At 45.7% G+C, this 27016-nt stretch overlaps 1 protein-coding gene across 1 annotated transcript in view; it reads right to left on the reverse strand.

Annotated features, from left to right (window-relative positions):
- The window catches only part of LOC138851396 (uncharacterized), a 93868-nt gene that overhangs the window by 38188 nt on the left and 28664 nt on the right, over positions 1-27016 (reverse strand). Inside the window, exon 2 of the mRNA XM_070080476.1 lies at positions 14848-16774. Within this exon, the coding sequence (XP_069936577.1) occupies positions 14848-16732 (1885 nt within the window). The 5' untranslated portion in view covers positions 16733-16774. The remainder of the gene's footprint in view (positions 1-14847; positions 16775-27016) is intronic.

The following is a 27016-nucleotide window of genomic DNA, read 5'->3' on the forward strand; positions in this document are numbered from 1 at the left end:
GGTAATAACCCAAGTAAATTCTCGAGCAACAGTGTTCAGAGTTGCTCAGCTGAAGAGCGGGAACGACGACGTCTTCTCTCCACGGTGGCTGGGCTGCGACTGCCTTGTATCCTTGTCATTTGTCTTGTCATTTGTATCCTGTATCCTGTATCCAAAATCCAAGTCAGGAAACCAGTACTTGTTTATTATCATGGACAAAGCTACTAGGTATCCGTTGTTAAATCAGTATTTTTCTTCATTTTTCAATAACAGACGAATCAGCCAAATGCTAAAGCAATGTGTTTCACTTGCAGTCAGCATTTGGCAGACTTGCCTGCCTGCTGGTTGAGTATGGTGCTCTCTCTCTGGCTTTTGCTTTTGCCATCTGTCACCGTGGTGTACACTTATTTTATATTCCATCTGTACATAGTGGGTGAAAGTAAAATATACATTATAGTCTATCTGCTGACTTTGTTTCTCTATAAAAATCATCACGACCAGCTCATAGGTCATTCATAACCTGTGTTCGAAATAGACAGGTATATCAGTAACAGGTACATCAGTAACAGGTACATCAGTAACAGGTACATCAGTAACAGTTGCATCAGTGACAGATATATCAGTAACAGGTACATCATTAACAGGTACATCAGTGACAGATACATCAGTAACAGGTACATTAGTGACACGTACATCAGCAACATGTACATCAATGACAGGTCAATCACCAACAGGTATATCAATGACAGATACATTATCAACAGGTACATCAGTGACAGGTATGAAATCAACAGGTAAATCAGTGACAGGTACGTCAGTGACAGGTACATCACCAACAGGTACGTAAATGAAAGATACATCATCAACAGGTACATCATTGACAGGTACACCAGCAACAGGTACATCAATGACAGGTACATCAGTGGCAGGTGCATCAGCAACAGGTACATCAGTGGCAGGTGCATCAGCAACAGGTACATCAGTGACAGGTGCATCAGCAACAGGTACATCAGTGGCAGGTGCACCAGCAACAGGTACATCAGTGACAGGTGCATCAGCAACAGGTACATCAGTGACAGGTGCACCAGCAACAGGTACATCAGTGGCAGGTGCATCAGCAACAGGTACATCAGTGACAGGTGCACCAGCAACAGGTACATCAGTGACAGGTGCATCAGCAACAGGTACATCAGTGGCAGGTGCATCAGCAACAGGTACATCAGTGACAGGTGCACCAGCAACAGGTACATCAGTGACAGGTGCATCAGCAACAGGTACATCAGTGGCAGGTGCATCAGCAACAGGTACATCAGTGACAGGTGCATCAGCAACAGGTACATCAGTGGCAGGTGCATCAGCAACAGGTACATCAGTGACAGGTGCACCAGCAACAGGTACATCAGTGACAGGTGCATCAGCAACAGGTACATCAGTGACAGGTGCATCAGCAACAGGTACATCAGTGGCAGGTGCATCAGCAACAGGTACATCAGTGACAGGTGCACCAGCAACAGGTACATCAGTGACAGGTGCACCAGCAACAGGTACATCAGTGACAGGTGCATCAGCAACAGGTACATCAGTGGCAGGTGCATCAGCAACAGGTACATCAGTGACAGGTGCACCAGCAACAGGTACATCAGTGACAGGTGCATCAGCAACAGGTACATCAGTGACAGGTGCATCAGCAACAGGTACATCAGTGACAGGTGCACCAGCAACAGGTACATCAGTGACAGGTGCATCAGCAACAGGTACATCAGTGACAGGTGCATCAGCAACAGGTACATCAGTGGCAGGTGCATCAGCAACAGGTACATCAGTGGCAGGTGCATCAGCAACAGGTACATCAGTGACAGGTGCATCAGCAACAGGTACATCAGTGACAGGTGCATCAGCAACAGGTACATCAGTGACAGGTGCATCAGCAACAGGTACATCAGTGACAGGTGCACCAGCAACAGGTACATCAGTGACAGGTGCATCAGCAACAGGTACATCAGTGACAGGTGCATCAGCAACAGGTACATCAGTGACAGGTGCATCAGCAACAGGTACATCAGTGGCAGGTGCATCAGCAACAGGTACATCAGTGGCAGGTGCATCAGCAACAGGTACATCAGTGACAGGTGCATCAGCAACAGGTACATCAGTGACAGGTGCATCAGCAACAGGTACATCAGTGGCAGGTGCATCAGCAACAGGTACATCAGTGACAGGTGCATCAGCAACAGGTACATCAGTGACAGGTGCACCAGCAACAGGTACATCAGTGACAGGTGCACCAGCAACAGGTACATCAGTGACAGGTGCATCAGCAACAGGTACATCAGTGACAGGTGCATCAGCAACAGGTACATCAGTGACAGGTGCATCAGCAACAGGTACATCAGTGGCAGGTGCATCAGCAACAGGTACATCAGTGGCAGGTGCATCAGCAACAGGTACATCAGTGACAGGTGCATCAGCAACAGGTACATCAGTGACAGGTGCATCAGCAACAGGTACATCAGTGACAGGTGCACCAGCAACAGGTACATCAGTGACAGGTGCATCAGCAACAGGTACATCAGTGACAGGTGCACCAGCAACAGGTACATCAGTGATAGGTACATCAGCAACAGGTACATCAGTGGCAGGTGCATCAGCAACAGGTACATCAGTGACAGGTGCACCAGCAACAGGTACATCAGTGACAGGTGCATCAGCAACAGGTACATCAGTGGCAGGTGCATCAGCAACAGGTACATCAGTGACAGGTGCACCAGCAACAGGTACATCAGTGACAGGTGCATCAGCAACAGGTACATCAGTGGCAGGTGCATCAGCAACAGGTACATCAGTGACAGGTGCACCAGCAACAGGTACATCAGTGACAGGTGCACCAGCAACAGGTACATCAGTGACAGGTGCATCAGCAACAGGTACATCAGTGGCAGGTGCATCAGCAACAGGTACATCAGTGACAGGTGCACCAGCAACAGGTACATCAGTGACAGGTGCATCAGCAACAGGTACATCAGTGGCAGGTGCATCAGCAACAGGTACATCAGTGACAGGTGCACCAGCAACAGGTACATCAGTGACAGGTGCACCAGCAACAGGTACATCAGTGACAGGTGCATCAGCAACAGGTACATCAGTGACAGGTGCACCAGCAACAGGTACATCAGTGACAGGTGCATCAGCAACAGGTACATCAGTGGCAGGTGCATCAGCAACAGGTACATCAGTGGCAGGTGCATCAGCAACAGGTACATCAGTGATAGGTACATCAGCAACAGGTACATCAGTGACAGGTGCACCAGCAACAGGTACATTGGTAGGAGCCTCTTTTCGAGCTTCTATGGCATAGTTAATGTCAGTAGAATTATCAATAACTAGAGGCTCTCGGCTTATACCCGGATAGTCTAGATCATTGCCCATGAGTAAGTCAACGCCCTGAATAGGAAAAGTTTCACTGGATATACCTACCGACACAAAGCCAGTATAGGTTGGTGTTTGGATGTATATCCTGTGAAGAGGCACTCTTATAATGGCGCCTCCATAGGCTTCTAATAAGACATCTAGCTATGTGTGAGTCATATCACTTACGGGAAGTATGTCCTGCTTCAACAATGTTAAATAACTTCCAGTATCACGGAAGGAATTAATTTCAACTAATTGAGTCTCGTCTATTCCAACTTTCACTTTAGCAAAGTAGGGACTCATAGCTGAGTGAATATCTTTTTCTGAAACAGCTCTAGTATTGAGTCATCTAGAATGACTACTGATTCGTTCTTGTGAACCTTGTTCGGTACTAGGGTTCAGTTTCTTTTGAGTTGTCGATGAAGATATTACCTGAGTTGGGAAACGAAGTCGCTCGTTCCTGGTATCCCTCTCTAGCCAATAACAGTGTTTCCTTAAATCCCCATTCTTATTACAATAAGTGCATTTCAACTCACTGTTATGCCTTAGTGGTTTTGAACTTTTCCTAGAGTTAGATCTAAATTTATTATTAATGGGCGTGGAGGCATCATAGGAGATCTGGCAAGGATTCTGTATGTGACGCATCTCTGTAAGATTGGATCGTCCTTTCTTAGGGGCATATTTAGTCACTGTTTCCTTACTTTTTGTTTCGCCAATCAATTGTTGAGATATTTCATAATTATCGGCGAGCGAGGCTGTTTCTAGTATATTTACTATGGGGCAACTAATCAAATACCTATGCAAGTCTTCTGGTAAATTATTATAGAAATCCTCATGCAGGATCAACTGGGAAAGACTTCCCATAGATTTACAGTTAGAAGCTCTACACCATCTCTCAAAAGCAATTTTCTTTTCACGTGCAAAATCCACATACGACTGAGTTGGCTGGAGTTTTAATGCTCTAAAGGTTTTTAGATAACTTACTGGGAGGAGATCATAAGCCTCTAGGATAGCCTTCTTAACGGAATCATAATCCACATATTTCTCAAAAGGTAACGTAGCCGCACAACTTTGAGCTTTACCAGACAACGAAGTATGTAATAAGGTTGCCCAGTGTTGTCGGGGCCAGCGCATAGCACGTGCTTGATTCTCAAAGACTTCAAAATAAGTATCTAAATCTCCGTCATTAAATCTTGGAACCATACCTGGAGTTTACCTGGAGAGAGTTCCGGGGGTCAACGCCCCCGCGGCCCGGTCTGTGACCAGGCCTCCTGGTGGATCAGAGCCTGATCAACCAGGCTGTTGCTGCTGGCTGCACGCAAACCAACGTACGAGCCACAGCCCGGCTGATCAGGAACCGACTTTAGGTGCTTGTCCAGTGCCAGCTTGAAGACTGCCAGGGGTCTGTTGGTAATCCCCCTTATGTGTGCTGGGAGGCAGTTGAACAGTCTCGGGCACCTGACACTTATTGTATGGTCTCTTATCGTGCTAGTGACACCCCTGCTTTTCATTGGGGGGATGGTGCATCGTCTGCCAAATCTTTTGCTTTCGTAGTGAGTGATTTTCGTGTGCAAGTTCGGTACTTGTCCCTCTAGGATTTTCCAGGTGTATATAATCATGTATCTCTCCCGCCTGCGTTCCAGGGAATACAGGTTCAGGAACCTCAAGCGCTCCCAGTAATTGAGGTATTTTATCTCCGTTATGTGCCCCGTGAAGGTTCTCTACATTTTCTAGGTCAGCAATTTCACCTGCCTTGAAAGGTGCTGTTAGTGTGCAGCAATATTCCAGCCTAGACAGAACAAGTGACCTGAAGAGTGTCATCATGGGCTTGGCATCCCTCGTTTTGAAGGTTCTCATTATCCATCCTGTCATTTTTCTAGCAGATGCGATCGATACAATGTTATGGTCCTTGAAGGTGAGATCCTCCGACATGATCACTACCAGGTCTTTGACGTTGGTGTTTCGCTCTATTTTGTAGCCAGAATTTGTTTTGTACTCTGATGAAGATTTAATTTCCTCGTGTTTACCATATCTGAGTAATTGAAATTTCTCATCGTTGAACTTCATATTGTTTTCTGCAGCCCACTGAAAGATTTGGTTGATGTCTGCCTGGAGCCTTGCAGTGTCTGCAATGGAAGACACTGTCATGCAGATTCGGGTGTCATCTGCAAAGGAAGACACGGTGCTGTGGCTGACATCCTTGTCTATGTCAGATATGAGGATGAGGAACAAGATGGGAGCGAGTACTGTGCCTTGTGGAACAGACCTTTTCACCGTGCCTGCCTCGGACTTTACTCCGTTGACTACTTCTCTCTGTGGCCTGGTGGCCAAAGCTCCCGCTTCACACACGGAGGGCCCGGGTTCGATTCCCGGCGGGTGGAAACATTCGACACGTTTCCTTACACCTGTTGTCCTGTTCACCTAGCAGCAAATAGGTACCTGGGTGTTAGTCGACTGGTGTGGGTCGCATCCTGGGGGACAAGATTAAGGACCCCAATGGAAATAAGTTAGACAGTCCTCGATGACGCACTGACTTTCTTGGGTTATCCTGGGTGGCTAACCCTCCGGGGTTAAAAATCCGAACGAAATCTTATCTTATCTTATCTTATCGACCGACTTTTCCTGTTATTCCTTTAGCACGCATTTTGTGCGCTATTACGCCATGGTCACACTTGTCGAAGACTTTTGCAAAGTCTGTATATATTACATCTGCATTCTTTTTGTCTTCTAGTGCATCTAGGACCTTGTCGTAGTGATCCAGTAGCTGAGACAGACAGGAGCGACCTGTTCTAAACCCATGTTGCCCTGGGTTGTGTAACTGGTGGGTTTCTAGATGGGTGGTGATCTTGCTTCTTAGGACTCTTTCAAAGATTTTTATGATATGGGATGTTAGTGCTATCGGTCTGTAGTTCTTTGCTGTTGTTTTACTGCCCCCTTTGTGGAGTGGGGCTATGTCTGTTGTTTTTAGTAACTGTGGGACGACCCCCGTGTCCATGCTCCCTCTCCATAGGATGGTAAAGGCTCGTGATAGGGGCTTCTTTCAGTTCTTGATGAACACGGAGTTCCATGAGTCTGGCCCTGGGGCAGAGTGCATGGGCATGTCATTTATCGCCTGTTCGAAGTCATTTGGCGTCAGGATAACATCAGATAGGCTTGTGTTAACCAAATTCTGTGGCTCTCTCATAAAAAATTCATTTTGATCTTCGTCTCTCAGTCTGGTTAGTGGCTTGCTAAAAACTGAGTCATATTGGGACTTGAGTAGCTCACTCATTTCCTTGCTGTCATCTCTGTAGGACCCATCTTGTTTAATTAGGGGTCCAATACTGGACGTTGTTCTCGACTTTGATTTGGCATAGGAGAAGAAATACTTTGGGTTTCTTTCGATTTCATTTAAGGCTTTTAGTTCTTCCCGCGATTCCTGACTCCTATAAGATTCCTTTAGCTTAAGTTCGATGTTTGCTATTTCTCTGACCAGTGTCTCCCTACGCATTTCAGATATATTGACCTCTTTTAGCCGCTCTGTTATTCTTTTCCGTCGCCTGTAAAGGGAGCGCCTGTCTCTTTCTATTTTACATCTACTCCTCATTTTTCTTAGAGGAATAAGCCTTGTGCATACATCGAGTGCCACCGAGTTAATCTGTTCTAGGCATAAGTTGGGGTCTGTGTTGCTTAGTATATCTTCCCAGCTTATATCGGTTAGGACTTGGTTTACTTGGTCCCACTTTATGTTTTTGTTATTGAAGTTGAATTTGGTGAATGCTCCCTCGTGACTAATCTCATTATGTCGGTCTGGGGCTCCGCGCATACATGACTGAACCTCAATTATGTTGTGATCTGAGTATATTGTTTTTGATATGGTGACATTTCTTATCAGATCATCATTGTTAGTGAAGATGAGGTCTAGTGTATTCTCCAGTCTAGTAGGCTCTATTATTTGCTGGTTTAAATTGAATTTTGTGCAGAGATTTAAAAGCTCGCGTGAGTGTGAGTTTTCATCAGAGCTGCCTCCTGGTGTTATTACTGCAACAATATTATTTGCTATATTCCTCCATTTTAGGTGCCTTAAGTTGAAATCCCCCAGGAGCAAGATGTTGGGTGCAGGAGCTGGAAGATTTTCAAGACAGTGGTCAATTTTTAACAGCTGTTCCTGGAATTGCTGGGATGTTGCATCCGGAGGCTTGTAGACTACCACAATGACTAGGTTTTGGTTCTCGACCTTTACTGCTAAAATTTCCACTACATCATTTGAGGCATTTAGCAGTTCTGTGCAAACAAGTGACTCTGCAATGTACAGGCCAACCCCACCCCCCTTTTGCCTGTTCACTCTGTCACATCTGTATAGGTTGTAACCTGGGATCCATATTTCGTTGTCCAAGTGATCCTTTATGTGGGTCTCAGTGAAAGCCGCGAACATTGCCTTTGCCTCTGCAAGCAGTCCACGAATGAAAGGTATTTTGTTGTTTGTTGCTGGCTTTAGACCCTGTATATTTGCCAAGAAGAATGTTATCGGACTGGTGGTATTGTTGGTACTGGGGGGGGGGATTTTTTTTCCGGCATTAGTATCTGTATCTGTTGGTTTGGAATGGAGGCCATCGACTGTGGTTCCACTCACGTCACGTATGTCAACTTCGTGAGCCTCAAAAGGCACGTTTCGCACACGTACCCACGTATAGTATTGTGAAACGTCGTGCAACTTAACTGTGACTGCTGGGGTGACTTGCTTGCTAAAATCCTGATACTGGTTGACATTCTGCTCGTAGGTCTTGGCATCACAAAACTTGACAAAGATCCGGGATAGTCCATTTAAGGCAACGCCACACAGGGACTCATGCTGGATGCCATATACATCGCAGATGATCATTGGCACCAACACATTAATCGATGCACTGGGGATTTTGCCCTTTATAAGGTCAATACACACAGTATTAACTCTTCGTCGAAAACCAGTCGCCATTGTTGTTGTCGTCTCAAAGCTCCTCCACCACGTGTCGGGACTGAGGAGAGACAGCTGACGACCGCTCAGCACAGCGTCTGAGCAGAGAATGACCTGGATTTATTAAGGGGCTATTACCAAGTGCCTCTTACCCAGCAAGCCCAAGAAATATCCGCATTTACTGTACAAGGATTATTATTCAATTATCGTGTTATGCCCTTCAGGTTGTGTAACGCGGCCTCTACCTTTCAGCGCCTGATGAACCTGCTGACCAATGATTTAGAAGGAGTGGATGCATATCTAGATGATCTTGTTATATATAGCAATGAGTGGGAGCAACATTTAATTCGCCTGGAAACCTTATTTAAGAAGTTAGAAAAGTACAACTTCACCATAAATTTAGCCAAGTGTCAGTTTGGACAAGCCAAGATTAAATACCTCGGGTTTTGTATAGGTCAGGGCGAGGTACGTCCTGGTGATGTAAAAGTTAGGGCCATTGCCGAGTTTCCTATCCCTCAAGATAGAAAGTCTATACAGAGGTTCCTTGGAATGACTGGTTATTATTGTCGTTTCTGTCCTAATTTTTCTCAGGTTGCATCTCCTCTTACTGAGTTAACCAGTAGTAAGATGAAGTTTTGCTGGACGAAAGATTGTGAGATAGCTTTTAATCGGTTGAAGCGGTTGCTTTCTTCGTCACCCGTATTGAAAAGTCCTGACTTTAATCAACCCTTCTATTTACACATCGATGCCAGCGGTTATGCTGTGGGGGCGGTGTTACTTCAGAAATCCCCCTCTACTGATATTTTGCATCCTATATCTTATTTTTCTTCAAAGTTAAAACATCACCAAAAGAATTACGCAACTGTAGAGAAAGCTCTTGCCCTAGTAATATCTTTGGAACATTTTGACATTTATCTGGGAACCTCCCCCATAAAATTATGGTATTTTCTGATCACAACCCTTTAATTTATATTAATTCTATGAAATCAAAGAACACCCGAATCCTCAGGTGGGCTCTGAGGATCCAACCTTATCTGATTAGTATTCAACACTTAAGTGGATCCCTTAACATAATTGCTGAAGCCCTTTCTCGCCCTTGAAAAAAAAAATGTATACCTTAAAATGTAAAGTTAAGAAATGAGTACTCTTAGACCCTAATTTATATATATTATTTATTTTTGTTAATGATTTTCTTTTATATTGACAGTATGACTATGAAAGCCGTTTCGTTGATGTGACGAAGTATTAAGTCCACATGGATGACCCTGACAGTCATGTCCGAGACTTCTGTTCTCGAATTGTGATGGAAGCCACTCCAGATAGTTCTTCTGGCCATTGTTCCAAAAGCTCATCCTCTGGCAAATAACCATGCTGATCGAGTTCTTTCTTCTCCATTCTTCCGTCGTACTACTTGCCTTATTTACCAAGAGGACGCTTATTATAAAGGAGATATTACCAAGGACACTTGCAAACTTCCTACTGCGACCTATTGTCGTACGGGGGGGGGGGGTGTTATATCTTCGAAATTGGTCATCCTGTGTTATTTAACTATTGTAAGAGAATATGTTCATCACTTAATATTATAGCGCAAAAGTCCCCGTTTATAGTTAAAATAGAGACTTTCGACGTTATATTATTATCTGTTAATATATGAAAAATACCATGATATTATCGTTATTATCACTATTATCACTATTATCACTATTTTGTTATTATCACTATTATTTTATTATTATTGTTAGGTAGGATTTCTTGTGAATATAGAGTAGAGTTTAAGTCTTGGAACTATCCGGTGAATTGTTCAATTGTTTATGTCCGGCTGACTGACGTGGGTCAGCTGATCCAACCTGACGTATATTGGCTCTTATGGTGTACAGTTTGAATGGTTTTGAGAATTGGACTCTAGAGCTGACTCACTTTGTTCCTCATTATTTTGAAAGACTCTCTTGATATTTATATTCTTGGTCAGTTCAGTAATCCATAGAGATACTTTACGGGCAGATTCAAAGGTCTTGTTAAACCTTGTACCTTTTGTATTTTGAGTTTAGTCTTGTTAAGACAAAGACGTAAATGTTATTGAAGACTGAATTACAGGAAGAATAATTAAACTTCCTTATTAATGTGACATTTCCATGATTTTGAACTAAATGTATATGGTAAATTTATTGTACAAAGTATTAAGTTACATTAACTACAAAGAGAAGATAAAGTTTTGTATTTAAATACTTTAATAAATTTGAATATTATTCTATGGAGTTTCCCAGTTGAAATTATTTCCCCTAGACTCTAAAATTTTAAATAACTCGGATCCAAAAATCTTGTTGCATTAGAAATGAATGGTAACAGGCCACATTCTGAAGTTCTTTAAAAAAATTCTTATTCGCAACAATCAGTAACAGGTACAACAGTGATAGGTACATCAGTAACAGGTACAACAGTGATAGGTACATCAGTAACAGGTACAACAGTGATAGGTACATCAGTAACAGGTACATCAGTAACAGGTACAACAGTGATAGGTACATCAGTAACAGGTACATCAGTAACAGGTACATCAGTAACAGGTACAACAGTGATAGGTACATCAGTAACAGGTACATCAGTAACAGGTACAACAGTGACAGGTATGTCAGTAACAGGTGCATCAGTAATGAACTTCAGTAACAAGTACATCAGTAACAGGTACATCAGTAACAGGTACATCAGTAATGGGTACATCAATAACAAGTACATCAGTAACAGGTACAACGGTGACAGGAACATCAGTAACAGGTACATCATTGGACAGGTGCATCAGTAACAGGTACATCAGTAACAGGTATATCAATAACAGGTACATCAATAACAGGTACATCAGTAACAGGTACAATGGTGACAAGTACAGAGGCAAAAGCAATGTTCGCGGCTTTCACAGAGACCCACATGAAGGATCACTTTGACAGCGAAATATGGATCCCAGGTTACAACCTATAAAGATGCGACAGAGTGAACAGGCAAAAGGGGGGGGAGGGTTAGCCTGTATATCGCAGAGTCACTTGTTTGCACAGAACTGCTTAGTGACTCAAATGATGTAGTGGAAGTTTTAGCAGTAAAGATCGAGAACCAAAACCTAGTCATTGTGGTAGTCTACAAGCCTCCGGATGCAACATCCCAGCAATTCCAGGAACAGCTGTTAAAAATTGACCACTGTCTGGAAAATCTGCCAGCTCCTGCCCCCAACATCTTGCTCCTGGGGGATTTCAACTTAAGGCACCTAAAATGGAGGAATATAGCAAATAATGTTGTTGCAGTGATAACTCCAGGAGGAAGTTCTTACGAGAATTCACACTCACACGAGCTTTTAAATCTCTGCACAAAATTCAACTTAAACCAGCAAATAATAGAGCCTACTAGACTGGAGAATACACTAGACCTCATCTTCACTAACAACGATGATCTAATAAGAAATGTCACCATATAAAAAACAATATACTCAGATCACAACATAATCGAGGTTCAGACATGTATGCGCGGAGCCCCAGACCGACATAATGAGATTAGTCATGAGGGAGCCTTCACCAAATTCAACTTCAGTAACAAGAACATAAAGTGGGACCAAGTAAACCAAGTCCTAACCGATATAAGCTGGGAAGATAGACTAAGCAACACAGACCCCAACTTATGCCTAGAACAGATTAACTCTGTGGCACTCGATGTATGCACAAGGCTTATTCCTTTTAGAAAAAGGAGGAATAGATGTAAAATAGAAAGAGACAGGCGCTCCCTTTACAGGCGACGAAAAAGAATAACAGAGCGGCTAAAAGAGGCCAATATATATCTGAAATGCGTAGGGAGACACTGGTCAGATAAATAGTAAACATCGAATTTAAGCTAAAGGAATCTTATAGGAGTCAGGAATCGCAGGAAGAACTAAAAGCCATAAATGAAATCGAAAGAAACCAAAAGTATTTCTTCTCCTATGCCAAATCAAAGTCGAGAACAACGTCCAGTATTGGGCCCCTACTTAAACAAGATGGGTCCTACACAGATGACAGCAAGAAAATGAATGAGCTACTCAATTCCCAATATGACTCAGTTTTTAGCAAGCCGCTAACCAGACTGAGAGTCGAAGATCAAAATGAATTTTTTATGAGAGAGCCACAGAATTTGGTTAACACAAGCCTGTCTGATGTTATTCTGATGCCAAATGACTTCGAACAGGCGATAAATGACATGCCCATGCACTCTGCCCTTGGGCCAGACTCATGGAACTCCGTGTTCATCAAGAACTGCAAGAAGCCCCTATCACGAGCTTTTACCATGCTATGGAGAGGGAGCATGGACACGGGGGTCGTCCCACAGCTACTAAAAACAACAGACATAGCCCCACTCCACAAAGGGGGCAGTAAAGCAATAGCAAAGAACTACAGACCGATAGCACTAACATCCCATATCATAAAAATCTTTGAAAGGGTCCTAAGAAGCAAGATCACCACCCATCTAGAAACCCATCAGTTACACAACCCAGGGCAACATGGGTTTAGAGCAGGTCGCTCCTGTCTGTCTCAGCTATTGGATCACTACGACAAGGTCCTAGATGCACTAGAAGACAAAAAGAATGCAGATGTAATATATACAGACTTTGCAAAAGCCTTCGACAAGTGTGACCATGGCGTAATAGCGCACAAAATGCGTGCTAAAGGAATAACAGGAAAAGTCGGTCGATGGATCTATAATTTCCTCACTAACAGAACACAAAGAGTAGTAGTCAACAGAGTAAAGTCCGAGGCAGCTACGGTGAAAAGCTCTGTTCCACAAGGCACAGTACTCGCTCCCATCTTGTTCCTCATCCTCATATCTGACATAGACAAGGATGTCAGCCACAGCACCGTGTCTTCCTTTGCAGATGACACCCAAATCTGCATGACAGTGTCTTCCATTGCAGACACTGCAAGGCTCCAGGTGGACATCAACCAAATCTTTCAGTGGGCTGCAGAAAACAATATGAAGTTCAACGATGAGAAATTTCAATTACTCAGATATGGTAAACATGAGGAAATTAAAACTTCATCAGAGTACAAAACAAATTCCGGCCACAAAATAGAGCGAAACACCAACGTCAAAGACCTGGGAGTGATCATGTCGGAGGATCTCACCTTCAAGGACCATAACATTGTATCAATCGCATCTGCTAGAAAAATGACAGGATGGATAATGAGAACCTTCAAAACTAGGGAGGCCAAGCCCATGATGACACTCTTCAGGTCACTTGTTCTATCTAGGCTGGAATATTGCTGCACACTAACAGCATCTTTCAAGGCAGGTGAAATTGCTGACCTATAAAATGTACAGAGAACCTTCACAGCTCACATAACGGAGATAAAACACCTCAATTACTGGGAGCGCTTAAAGTTCCTCAACCTGTACTCCCTGGAATGCAGGCGGGAGAGATACATGATTATATACACCTGGAAAATCCTAGAGGGACTAGTACCGAACTTGCACACGAAAATCACTCACAACGAAAGCAAAAGACTTGGCAGACGATGCAACATCCCCCCAATGAAAAGCAGGGGTGTCACTAGCACGTTAAGAGACCATACAATAAGTGTCAGGGGCCCGAGACTGTTCAACTGCCTCCCAGCATACATAAGGGGGATTACCAATAGACCCCTGGCAGTCTTCAAGCTGGCACTGGACAAGCACCTAAAGTCGGTACCTGACCAGCCGGGCTGTGGCTCGTACGTTGGATTGCGTGCAGCCAGCAGTAACAGCCTGGTTGATCAGGCTCTGATCCACCAGGAGGCCTGGTCACAGACCGGGCCGCGGGGGCGTTGACCCCCGGAACTCTCTCCAGGTAAACTCCAGGTAAACAGGTACATCTATAACAGGTACATCAGTAACAGGTACATCAGTAACAGGTAAATCAGTGAGAGGTACATCAGTAACAGGTACAGTAAAAAACAGGTACAGTAGAAAACAGGTACAGAAGACAACAGGTACAGTAAACAGGTACAGTAGACACCGGGTAGAGTAGACAAAGTGTACAGTAGACAACGGGTACAGTAGACAACGGGTACAGTAGACAAAGGGTTCAATAAACAACAGGTACAGTAGACAACAAGTACATTAGACAACAGATACAGTAGACAACAGGGACAGTAAACATTGGGTACAGTAGACAACAGGTCCAGTAGAACACATGTACAGTAGACAATAGGCACAGTGGACAACAGTTACAGTAGGCAACGGGTACAGTAGACAATGGGTACAGTAGACAACGGGTACAGTAGACAAGGGGTACAATAGACAAGGGGTACAGTAGACAAAAGATGCAGTAGACAACAGGTACAGTAGACAAAGGGTGCAGTAGACAACAGGTACAATAGGCAACGGGTATATTAGACAACAGGTACAGTAGACAACAGGTACAGTAGACAACAAGTACAGTAGACAACGTGTACAGCAGACAACGTGTACAGTAGACAATGGGTACAGTAGACAACAGGTATGCTTGACATCAAATATTTAAGAGAATTTATAGTTACTTTGTGAGCAGGGAAGTTGTTGCATCAGGATGGTGACCACTTGATGGGAGATCTTACTTAGTCTTAGTTCAGTAGTCTCAGGTGTGCTCCCTGCTACAGGTGTGCTCCCTGACACAGGTGTGCTCCCTGACACAGGTGTGCTCCCTGACACAGGTGTGCTCCCTGACACAGGTGTGGTCCCTGCCACAGGTGTGGTCCCTGCTACAGGTGTGGTCCCTGCCACAGGTGTGGTCCCTGCCACAGATGTGGTCCCTGCCACAGGTGTTGTCCCTGCCACAGGTGTGGTCCCAGCCACACGTGTAGTTCCTGCCACAGGTGTGGTCACTGCCACAGGTGTGGTCACTGCCACAGGTGTGGTCCCTGCCACAGGTGTGATCCCTGCCACAGGTGTGGTCCTTGCCACACGTGTGGCCCCTTCCACAGGTGTGGTCCCTGCCACAGGTGTGGTCACTGCGAAAGGTGTGGTCCCAGCTACAGGTGTGGCCTCTGCCACAGATATGGTCCCAGCTACAGGTGTAGTTCCTGTCACAGGTATAGTCCCTGCAACAGATGTTGTCCCTGCTACAGGTGTGGTCCCTGCCACAGGTATGATCTCTGCCACAAGTGTGGTTCCTGCTACAGATGTGGTCCCTGCCACAGGTGTGGTACCAGCTACAGGTGTGGTTCCTGCCACAGGTGTGGTCCCTGCTACAGGTGTGGTTCCTGCCACAGGTGTGGTCCCTGGAACAGGTGTGGCCCCTGGAATAGGTGTGGTCCCTGCCACAAGTGTGGTACCAGCTACAGGTGTGGTTCCTGCCACAGTTGTGGTCCCAGCTACAGATGTGGTTCCTGCCACAGGTGTGGTCCCTGGAGCAGGAGTGGTCCCTGGAATAGGTGTGGTCCCTGGAATAGGTGTGGTACCAGCTACAGGTGTGGTTCGTGCCACAGGTGTGGTCCCTGGAACAGGTGTGGTCCCTGCCACAGGTGTGGCCCCAGCTACGGATGTGGTTCCTGCCACAGGTGTGGTCCCTGGAACAGGTGTGGCCCCTGGAATAGGTGTGGTCGCTGCCAAAGGTGTGGTCCCAGCTACGAATGTAGTTCCTGCCACAGGTGTGGTCACTGGAACAGGTGTGGTCCCTGCCACAGGTGCGGTCCCTGCCACAGGTGTGATCAGCACTTTGGGTGTTCTGCTAGGCGTCTTATTAGAGATGTTAGGTGTAGGAATGTTAGGGACCTCAGGTGTTATAGAAGGCGTCGCTGTTATGACAGCCTTGTCTCTGGTGTGAGCCCCAGGTGTTGTCCCAGCATTAAGTGTTCTAGCAGCCTTATCTGTGGCCACAGCCACAAGTGAATCTAGTGAAGCTACGGCCTTATTCTGGAGCTCCGTTTTTGGCAGGGGCTCCGTCTTTGTCAGGGGCTCCGTCATTGTCAGGGGCTCCGTCTTTGGCAGGGACTCCGTCTTTGTCAGGGGCTCCGTCTTTGGCAGTAGCTCCGTCTTTGGCAGGGGCTCCGTCTTTGGCAGGGGCTCCGTCTTTGGCAGGGGCTCCGTCTTTGTCAGGGGCTCCGTCTTTGGCAGGGACTCCGTCTTTGGCAGGGGCTCCGTCTTTATCAGGGGCTCAGTCTTTGTCAGGGGCTCCGTCTTTGTCAGGGGCTCCGTCTTTGTCAGGGGCTCCGTCTTTGTCAGGGGCTCAGTCTTTGTCAGGGGCTCCGTCTTTGTCAGGGGCTCCGTCTTTGTCAGGGGCTCCGTCTTCGGCAGGAGCATCGGCTTTTGTAGGTGTTCCATATTAGGTGGGAGTGGCCCCCTACGAGTGGGCTGCCGAAGACTAACGGACATTCCAGGAAAATTTTGAGTTGAAGCTTCAAGCAGCAGAGAAGATAACAGCACAATGTGGAATGCTGGAACCATGACTCTAGTGACGGTTGTCGTAACACACTGAGACGCCGTCACCTGAGTCAGACAAGAGAAAGCCCATATTTTAATCTGTTTCTTAAACACACTCAGATCAATTACTTAGTTTAGTCAGCTTTTTTCCTAATGGTAATGTAAGTTTTTTAGGCTACATTTCTTTAGCGTTAATTAAATATCAAAAATTTTAGAAACTTGTCTTCGAATAATTAATACCATAAGTTATTACTTTAATGGGATGTACAATATAGATATTGAAATTATGTTCACTAATGTTATTCTTAACCCGGAGACACAGAGTACAAACACCGTCATAATGTTATTGTTATCCCGGAGACAGAGTACAAACACCGTCATAATGTTATTGTTATCCCGGAGACACAGAGTACAAACACCGTCATAATGTTATTGTTATCCCGGAGACACAGAGTACAAACACCGTCATAATGTTATTCTTATCCCGGAGACACAGAGTACAAACACCGTGTTGTGTACGAATGGTATATAATACCGACAAGATGAGATTAAGACACATGTGCAACATCTGGGTATCTTTATTGTAGACGTTTCGCCATCCAGTGGCTTTATCAATACAAATTCTAGGACATAACTTGAAGACAGTAGAACTATGTACAGAAGATGAGGTAATCAGTCCCTCAACCTAGGAGTAGGTGCGAAGAGCACCATAGTCGTGGAGATTCTGAAGCAGAAGAAAGGACCCTGGCGCTTATATAGTAACGTCAGGTGTAGCAGACGAGGGCATATTCACTGGTAGGCGGGATTCCCCAGTGGAAGTAGGTCCTTCCCAAAGAGATGGGTTAGTTGTAGTAGTAGTTGTAGTAGTAGTTGTAGTAGTAGTAGTAGTTGTCGTAGTCGTGAAGGTTATGTACATGTCCTCAGAATTAAGATTCCATGATGTTGCAGTGTCTGACAAGTTGTGTACGAATGGTATATAATACCGACAAGATGAGATTAAGACACATGTGCAACATCTGGGTATCTTTATTGTAGACGTTTCGCCATCCAGTGGCTTTATCAATACAAATTCTAGGACATAACTTGAAGACAGTAGAACTATGTACAGAAGATGAGGTAATCAGTCCCTCAACCTAGGAGTAGGTGCGAAGAGCACCATAGTCGTGGAGATTCTGAAGCAGAAGAAAGGACCCTGGCGCTTATATAGGTTGAGGGACTGATTACCTCATCTTCTGTACATAGTTCTACTGTCTTCAAGTTATGTCCTAGAATTTGTATTGATAAAGCCACTGGATGGCGAAACGTCTACAATAAAGATACCCAGATGTTGCACATGTGTCTTAATCTCTACAAACACCGTCATAATGTTATTCTTATCCCGGAGACACAGAGTACAAACACCGTCATAATGTTATTGTTATCCCGGAGACACAGAGTACAAACACCGTCATAATGTTATTCTTATCCCGGAGACACAGAGTACAAACACCGTCATAATGTTATTGTTATCCCGGAGACACAGAGTACAAACACCGTCATAATGTTATTCTTATCCCGGAGACAGAGTACAAACACCGTCATAATGTTATTGTTATCCCGGAGACACAGAGTACAAACACCGTCATAATGTTATTGTTATCCCGGAGACACAGAGTACAAACACCGTCATAATGTTATTGTTATCCCGGAGACACAGAGTACAAACACCGTCATAATGTTATTCTTATCCCGGAGACACAGAGTACAAACACCGTCATAATGTTATTGTTATCCCGGAGACACAGAGTACAAACACCGTCATAATGTTATTCTTATCCCGGAGACACAGAGTACAAACACTGTCATAATGTTATTCTTATCCCGGAGACACAGAGTACAAACACCGTCATAATGTTATTCTTATCCCGGAGACACAGAGTACAAACACCGTCATAATGTTATTCTTATCCCGGAGACACAGAGTACAAACACCGTCATAATGTTATTCTTATCCCGGAGACACAGAGTACAAACACCGTCATAATGTTATTCTTATCCCGGAGACAGAGTACAAACACCGTCATAATGTTATTGTTATCCCGGAGACACAGAGTACAAACACCGTCATAATGTTATTGTTATCCCGGAGACACAGAGTACAAACACCGTCATAATGTTATTGTTATCCCGGAGACAGAGTACAAACACCGTCATAATGTTAGTGTTATCCCGGAGACACAGAGTACAAACACCGTCATAATGTTATTGTTATCCCTGAGACAGAGTACAAACACCGTCATAATGTTAGTCTTATCCCGGAGACACAGAGTACAAACACCGTCATAATGTTATTCTTATCCCGGAGACACAGAGTACAAACACCGTCATAATGTTATTGTTATCCCGGAGACACAGAGTACAAACACCGTCATAATGTTATTGTTATCCCGGAGACAGAGTACAAACACCGTCATAATGTTAGTGTTATCCCGGAGACACAGAGTACAAACACCGTCATAATGTTATTGTTATCCCGGAGACAGAGTACAAACACCGTCATAATGTTATTCTTATCCCGGAGACACAGAGTACAAACACCGTCATAATGTTATTCTTATCCCGGAGACACAGAGTACAAACACCGTCATAATGTTATTGTTATCCCGGAGACACAGAGTACAAACACCGTCATAATGTTATTCTTATCCCGGAGACACAGAGTACAAACACCGTCATAATGTTATTGTTATCCCGGAGACACAGAGTACAAACACCGTCATAATGTTATTGTTATCCCGGAGACAGAGTACAAACACCGTCATAATGTTATTGTTTTCCCGGAGACACAGAGTACAAACACCGTCATAATGTTATTGTTATCCCGGAGACACAGAGTACAAACACCGTCATAATGTTATTGTTATCCCGGAGACACAGAGTACAAACACCGTCATAATGTTATTCTTTTCCCGGAGACACAGAGTACAAACACCGTCATAATGTTATTGTTATCCCGGAGACACAGAGTACAAACACCGTCATAATGTTATTCTTATCCCGGAGACACAGAGTACAAACACCGTCATAATGTTATTCTTATCCCGGAGACACAGAGTACAAACACCGTCATAATGTTATTGTTATCCCGGAGACACAGAGTACAAACACCGTCATAATGTTATTGTTATCCCGGAGACACAGAGTACAAACACCGTCATAATGTTATTCTTATCCCGGAGACAGAGTACAAACACCGACATAATGTTATTGTTATCCCGGAGACACAGAGTACAAACACCGTCATAATGTTATTGTTATCCCGGAGACACAGAGTACAAACACCGTCATAATGTTATTGTTATCCCGGAGACAGAGTACAAACACTGTCATAATGTTATTGTTATCCCGGAGACAGAGTACAAACACCGTCATAATGTTATTGTTATCCCGGAGACAGAGTACAAACACCATCATAATGTTATTGTTATCCCGGAGACAGAGTACAAACACCGTCATAATGTTATTGTTATCCCGGAGACACAGAGTACAAACACCGTCATAATGTTATTGTTATCCCGGAGACACAGAGTACAAACACCGTCATAATGTTATTGTTATCCCGGAGACAGAGTACAAACACCGTCATAATGTTATTGTTATCCCGGAGACAGAGTACAAACACCGTCATAATGTTATTGTTATCCCGGAGACACAGAGTACAAACACCGTCATAATGTTATTGTTATCCCGGAGACACAGAGTACAAACACCGTCATAATGTTATTGTTATCCCGGAGACACAGAGTACAAACACCGTCATAATGTTATTGTTATCCCGGAGACAGAGTACAAACACCGTCATAATGTTAGTGTTATCCCGGAGACACAGAGTACAAACACCGTCATAATGTTATTGTTATCCCGGAGACAGAGTACAAACACCGTCATAATGTTATTGTTATCCCGGAGACACAGAGTACAAACACCGTCATAATGTTATTGTTATCCCGGAGACAGAGTACAAACACCGTCATAATGTTATTGTTATCCCGGAGACACAGAGTACAAACACCGTCATAATGTTATTGTTATCCCGGAGACAGAGTACAAACACCGTCATAATGTTATTGTTATCCCGGAGACACAGAGTACAAACACCGTCATAATGTTATTGTTATCCCGGAGACAGAGTACAAACACCGTCATAATGTTATTGTTATCCCGGAGACACAGAGTACAAACACCGTCATAATGTTATTGTTATCCCGGAGACACAGAGTACAAACACCGTCATAATGTTATTGTTATCCCGGAGACACAGAGGTCCTGAGCCAGCTGTCTGGACCTGAGCCAGCCATCTGGTCCTGAGCCAGCCGTCTGGTCCTGAGCCAGCCGTCTGGTCCTGAGCCAGCCGTCTGGTCCTGAGCCAGCTGTCTGGTCCTGAGCCAGCCGTCTGGTCCTGAGCCAGCTGTCTTGTCCTGAGCCAGCTCTCTGGTCCTAAGCCAGCTGTCTGGTCCTGAGCCAGCCGTATGGTCCTGAGCCAGCCGTCTGGTCCTGAGCCAGCTGTGTGGTCCTGAGCCAGCCGTCTGGTCCTGCGCCAGCCGTCTGATCCTGAGACAGCCGTCTTGTCCTGAGCCAGCCGTCTGGTCCTGAGCCAGCCGTCTGGTCCTGCATCAGCTGTCTGGTCCTGAGCCAGCTGTCTGGTCCTGAGCCAGCCGTCTGGTCCTGAGCCAGCCGTCTGGTCCTGAGCCAGCTGTCTGGTCCTGAGCCAGCCGTCTGGTCCTGAGCCAGCCGTCTGGTCCTGAGCCAGCTGTGTGGTCCTGAGCCAGCCGTCTGGTCCTGCGCCAGCCGTCTGATCCTGAGACAGCCGTCTTGTCCTGAGCCAGCCGTCTGGTCCTGAGCCAGCCGTCTGGTCCTGCATCAGCTGTCTGGTCCTGAGCCAGCTGTCTGGTCCTGAGCCAGCTGTCTGGTCCTGAGCCAGCCGTCTGGTCCTGAGCCAGCTGTCTGGGCCTGAGCCAGCCGTCTGGTCCTGAGCCAGCTGTCTGGTCCTGAGCCAGCCGTCTGGTCCTGAGCCAGCTGTCTGGTCCTGAGCCAGCCATCTGGTCCTGAGCCAGCCGTCTGGTCCTGAGCCAGCCGTCTGGTCCTGAGCCAGCCGTCTGGTCCTGAGCCAGCCGTCTGGTCCTGAGCCAGCCGTCTGGTCCTGAGCCAGCTGTCTGGTCTTGAGCAAACCGTCTGGCCCTGCTCCAACCGTCTTGTCCTGAGCCAGCCGTCTGGTCTTGAGCAAACCGTCTGGTCCTGAGCCAGTCGTCTGGTCCTGAGCCAACCGTCTTGCCCTGAGCCAGCTGTCTGGTCCTGAGCCAGCTGTCTGGTCCTGAGCCAGCTGTCTGGTCCTGAGCCAGCCGTCTGGTCCTGAGCCAGCTGTCTGGTCCTGCGCCAGCCGTATGGTCCTCAGCCAGCCGTCTGGTCCTGAGCCAGCTGTCTGGTCCTGAGCCAGCCGTCTGGTCCTGAGCCAGCTGTCTGGTCCTGAGCCAGCCGTCTGGTCCTGAGCCAGACATCTGGTCCTGAGCCAGCCGTCTGGTCCTGAGTCAGCCGTCTCGTCCTGTGCCAGCCGTCTGGTCCTGAGCCAGCCGTCTGGTCCTGAGCCAGCTGTCTTGACCTGCGCCAGCTGTCTGGTCCTGAGCCAGCTGTCTGGTCCTGAGCCAGCTGTCTGGTCCTGAGCCAGCCATCTGGTCCTGAGCCAGCCGTCTGGTCCTGAGCCAGCCGTCTGGTCCTGAGCCAGCCGTCTGGTCCTGAGCCAGCCGTCTGGTCCTGAGCCAGCCGTCTGGTCCTGCATCAGCTGTCTGGTCCTGAGCCAGCTGTCTGGTCCTGAGCCAGCTGTCTGGTCCTGAGCCAGCCGTCTGGTCCTGAGCCAGCTGTCTGGTCCTGAGCCAGCCGTCTGGTCCTGAGCCAGCTGTTTGGTCCTGAGCCAGCTATCTGGTCCTGAGCCAGCCATCTGGTCCTGAGCCAGCCGTCTGGTCTTGAGCCAGCCATCTGGTCCTGAGCCAGCTGTCTGGTCCTGAGTCAGACATCTGGTCTTGAGCCAGCCGTCTGGTCCTGAACCAGCTGTCTGGTCCTGAGCCAGCTGTCTGGTCCTGAGCCAGCTGTCTCGTCCTGAGCCAACCGTCTGGTCCTGAGCCAGCTGAAATTTTCTCCAGGAGGGGGGCATCAGCCTCCTTCAGACCCTTTCAGCCCTGAGGGGCCCAGCCCTCTCAGAAGGGGCAAACATCTTGTTTACTGCTACAGCAAGTAATTGATCCCAGATGCAGTACGAGTATGTGACGTTGTCAAGCGACCGCCGCTCCTTGCAAGAGTCCAGTGTTGCAAAGTGTAGTTTAATAAGAGACAGTCCATCTCTTACCTTAGCAGGACAATTAAGGAAAATCCTGCTCCCACTTTATTACCATGGTAAAGATAGTGTACATTGTTGTCTATGCTTAAGACAGCAAGAATCAAGCATTCTGCTTTGCTTCATAGTGGAAATTTGGCAAGGAAGCGAAATATACTAGGTCAGCTTTTCCTTTATGCTGAGGACAAGTGAGGGTGAGGAGATGCTGTAAGGTCAGATTACTTTTCACCTTACTGGGAGTCACACTGATGCCAGGATAACCAACAAAGAACATTGATCTGTGTGTTAGTGTGAACAAAGTGTCTCAAAAAACACAATAAACACTTAAAAAGAAGTGTGATCAGCTTCTTTAGTAAACAGATTGTGAATAAATGAACAAATCTTGATGAACAGCGTAACAATGAGTGTTGTGATCCAACAGTGTAGTGCAACATTCTTCAAGGAACACTATTCTTCAATCAAGTCAACGGATATCTGGGTGCAGCAATGGGTCAGCTACAAATACCCAGGTATGTTTAATGATCTTAACATTGATAGGTCAGCTGTGCAGCAGATATCATGTTATGTTCATTAAACTACCAATACTCGATAAATTACAGGCCATCGAGCCTATAAATGTAAGTTTTCCAGTCAGCAATCATTTAATGAAATATGCTGACATAATACCCCTTAGGGGTAATTTATTACTAATATATTTCCTTTCCAGCCCATTGAGAAGTGGCTAAGACAGCTTCTCAAGACCTTACCTGCAGGGGTGGCTGTGTGGGCAAAAGCTGTCTTATCAAGCTAAGTTCCCCCTATAATTAATCTTTAACCTTAGCTGGTAAACCATTTCTCAACAGGGGCCCAGAAACATGAAGGGCTAAGATTATGGAGGTGGTACTGGAAAACCAACATGTAAGGGACACTACCAGAGAGAGAGGATGAACCAGCAAGACTGGACCTAGTATTCACCTTGGGTAGCGCAGATATTGAGGACATCACATATGAAAGACCTCTCGGGGCCAGTGACCACGTGGTTCTGAGCTTTGAATACATAGTAGAGCTATAAGTGGAGAGGGAAACAAGAAGGGTGTGGCATGCAAACAGTACATAACCTTTATTCGGCGCATGTACACACCCTCACTGACAGGCTATCTCTCCCAACCAGCGAACCAGGGGCTAAGGGTTCATGATGGGGCCCTGTCGTTCAATCAGTACCCAGGTTCCAGCCAACGAGAAGATGGTTTTGGCAATCGCAGAGGTGATGTGGGTACCACTCTCCTGTCTGCCCTTGTAATTCCCATTCTAGAGCTGGTTGAAGCACAGTCTGCTCTCTAGTGGCTTCTATTCTGCCTTGCTTACCGTGGAGTGCACTAATACCTATTGTTGTACATAGTGTATATAGTGTACATACTTCTGTTCTAAATTGGTGAAGGATAATATAAGTCAAAGTTTTTTCTGTTGTGTTTATTTTGCTCCCTTTACACCCAGGATAATAGGCCTTTGGGACTCCTGGGTTGTAATATGGGTAACCTGTCCGAGAGCTGGAGCTGGACTTAGAGCATGGGTTGAGCCTAAGGTGACGCTGGAAGCAGGAACATTGTGTTGCTTGCTGTCTGGCATTGCATTAGCTTTGCCAACGCTTTACAAACATTGCGTGTCAATTGCCTTGCTATGGTCAGCCTTGCTATGGTATGATCGTTCAACAGCTCGCTACTAGCTTGTTCGGTGTGCTCGCTTCACTACCGTCAATCTTGTGTGAAGATTTTGCAGTCAGCTTTGCTAGTGTGTATCCACCTTGTAAGCGTATGTGCGTATTCTGCAATCATATTGTGCATAGCTAAGCGTGTTCTGCAAATAATGTGTTACGTTGGGGTATTCTGCAATCGTACTGTCCATAGCAAATAACTTATACATTGGGGTATGCCGCCTAGACGAGTCAGACGTCTGGTGTCGGCATAAACTTTATTTAACTTGCCTAAATTGTCCCTAACGTTTTTGGCAAATTAATCGTTCCATTGGCATTGATTACGAATGCACTCTCACAGCTGTGCAACTGCGTTCACTGATCACCGACAAACTTCGGGAAGAGGAGATGGCACATCAGACTCCTCCCTCTACGGGAGCCAGGAGTAAAACTCCAAATGTTCTCACAGGAGGAATATGATACATCAATGGAGCAAAATCGTCAGTCTAGTGCAGCAAGGTTGTCTCAAGGCGAATCAGCGGTGTTGGCACTTGAGCTGGCAAAAATCAATCTTGAGCAGACTAGGGAGCAGAGGGCATTTGCCAAGGAAAAGTTTGATAGGGAAAAAGAAAGAAAGCAGTTTTCGCAAATGTAAATGACTTTAGTTTACAGAAAGCAGTAAAACTTGTTCCCCGCTTCAATGAGGCCGAACCAGAACAATTTTTCGAAGCTTTCGAAAACCAGGCTCGAGCCTTGAGGTGACTGGAACAGCATTGGGCATCGTTGGTTCACACAGCATTAATAATAATGTAATAATAATAATATCTTTATTTACTACAAGTACATGTACAAGGTATACAGTCCTAGCTGACAACAATGACATACTACTATATAGAAACTCCCTTGTTATGCTCTGCATTTCAGGTAAATTAAGTCGGTGTCCCAGGATGCGACCCACACCAGTCGACTAACACCCAGGTACCCATTTTACTGATGGGGAACATAGACAACAGGTGGAAAAAAACACGTCCAATGTTTCTACCTGGCTGGGAATCGAACCCAGGTCCTCGCCGTGTGAAGCGAGAGCGTTAGCCACCAGGCCACCAGAGTGCAGGAATTTACGTCAGTGTTAAATGACGCTAATTTTTCCGATTATAAAGTAGCGAAGACCACAGTTTTGGGAGCATATACATGTATCCCAGCTAAATACTGAAAGATCTTTAAGTTAGGCAGATGACAGTGTAGTGATACTGCTCCTGTGGGGAGCAGCAGCAGGATAATACTGCACCACCTCTCGGGGCCCTTAACAACAACAACAGCTTGGTGCGTGTCATGGGCGCCAACACATGGTGTGTGATTCTTGTTGTGATAGAAACACAGGCCTTATCTATAGGCTTTATTGAACATAGAATCTTCATAGTACTTCTGCAACAACAAAATATAATGACTAGTACATCTAATAATAGCTTCTACAGGGATTGTGATGTCTTGCATATGTCAAGAGAAAAGTTATAACTACAGGCCACATATTTAAACTCACCATGTAATCTGCATCGCTGATAAATGGATAAAGTAGGAGAGAATCACACACCATGTGTTGGTGCCCATGACACACACCAAACTGTTGTTGTTGTTAAGGGCCCCTAGAGGTGGTGCAGTATTATCCTGCTGCTGCTCCCCACAGGACCAGTATCCCTACAATCTCCCCCTTCTAAAATATCAGAGACAGTAATCTCCCAAACTGTTAGGTGGGCGACGTACACGTCCCGACCTTCGTAGCCCTTGAGCCTCTTCACCAGGTTCGATATTTTCCAGCGGGGTTTGATTAACTGCTGGAGCAGAATCCTCTATTTCCATAGGGGTAGTCTCAAGGGGCTTTCCAGGAGAAAACGAAGCATCTTTCACATCTATTGGTGTATCTTGAGATTCCACACTAATAGGGATTTCAACTGGGGCTAAATGTCTTGTAGATACTGTAGTCTCTTCACCATTTTGGTAGCGAATGTGGGCGTAATGTGGATTAGCTTGCAGGAGCTCTACCTCTTCCACTAAAGGATCCGTCTTGTTCATCCTACGGTGACTCTTCAGGAGAACGGGTCCAGGATGACATAACCAAGTGGGCACGGAGGCTCCCGTAGAGGAACGATGTGAATAGTTGAGGAGTCTTTCATGAAGGGTTGCATTACTAGCTGTGCACAGCAGTGATCTAATAGAGTGAAGAGCATCAGGTAGGACAGTTTGCCAGTGTTGAACAGGTAGATTGCGCGACTTTAAT

Source organism: Cherax quadricarinatus, unplaced genomic scaffold (assembly GCF_038502225.1).
Source record: "Cherax quadricarinatus isolate ZL_2023a unplaced genomic scaffold, ASM3850222v1 Contig504, whole genome shotgun sequence".
Lineage (NCBI taxonomy): Eukaryota > Metazoa > Arthropoda > Malacostraca > Decapoda > Parastacidae > Cherax > Cherax quadricarinatus.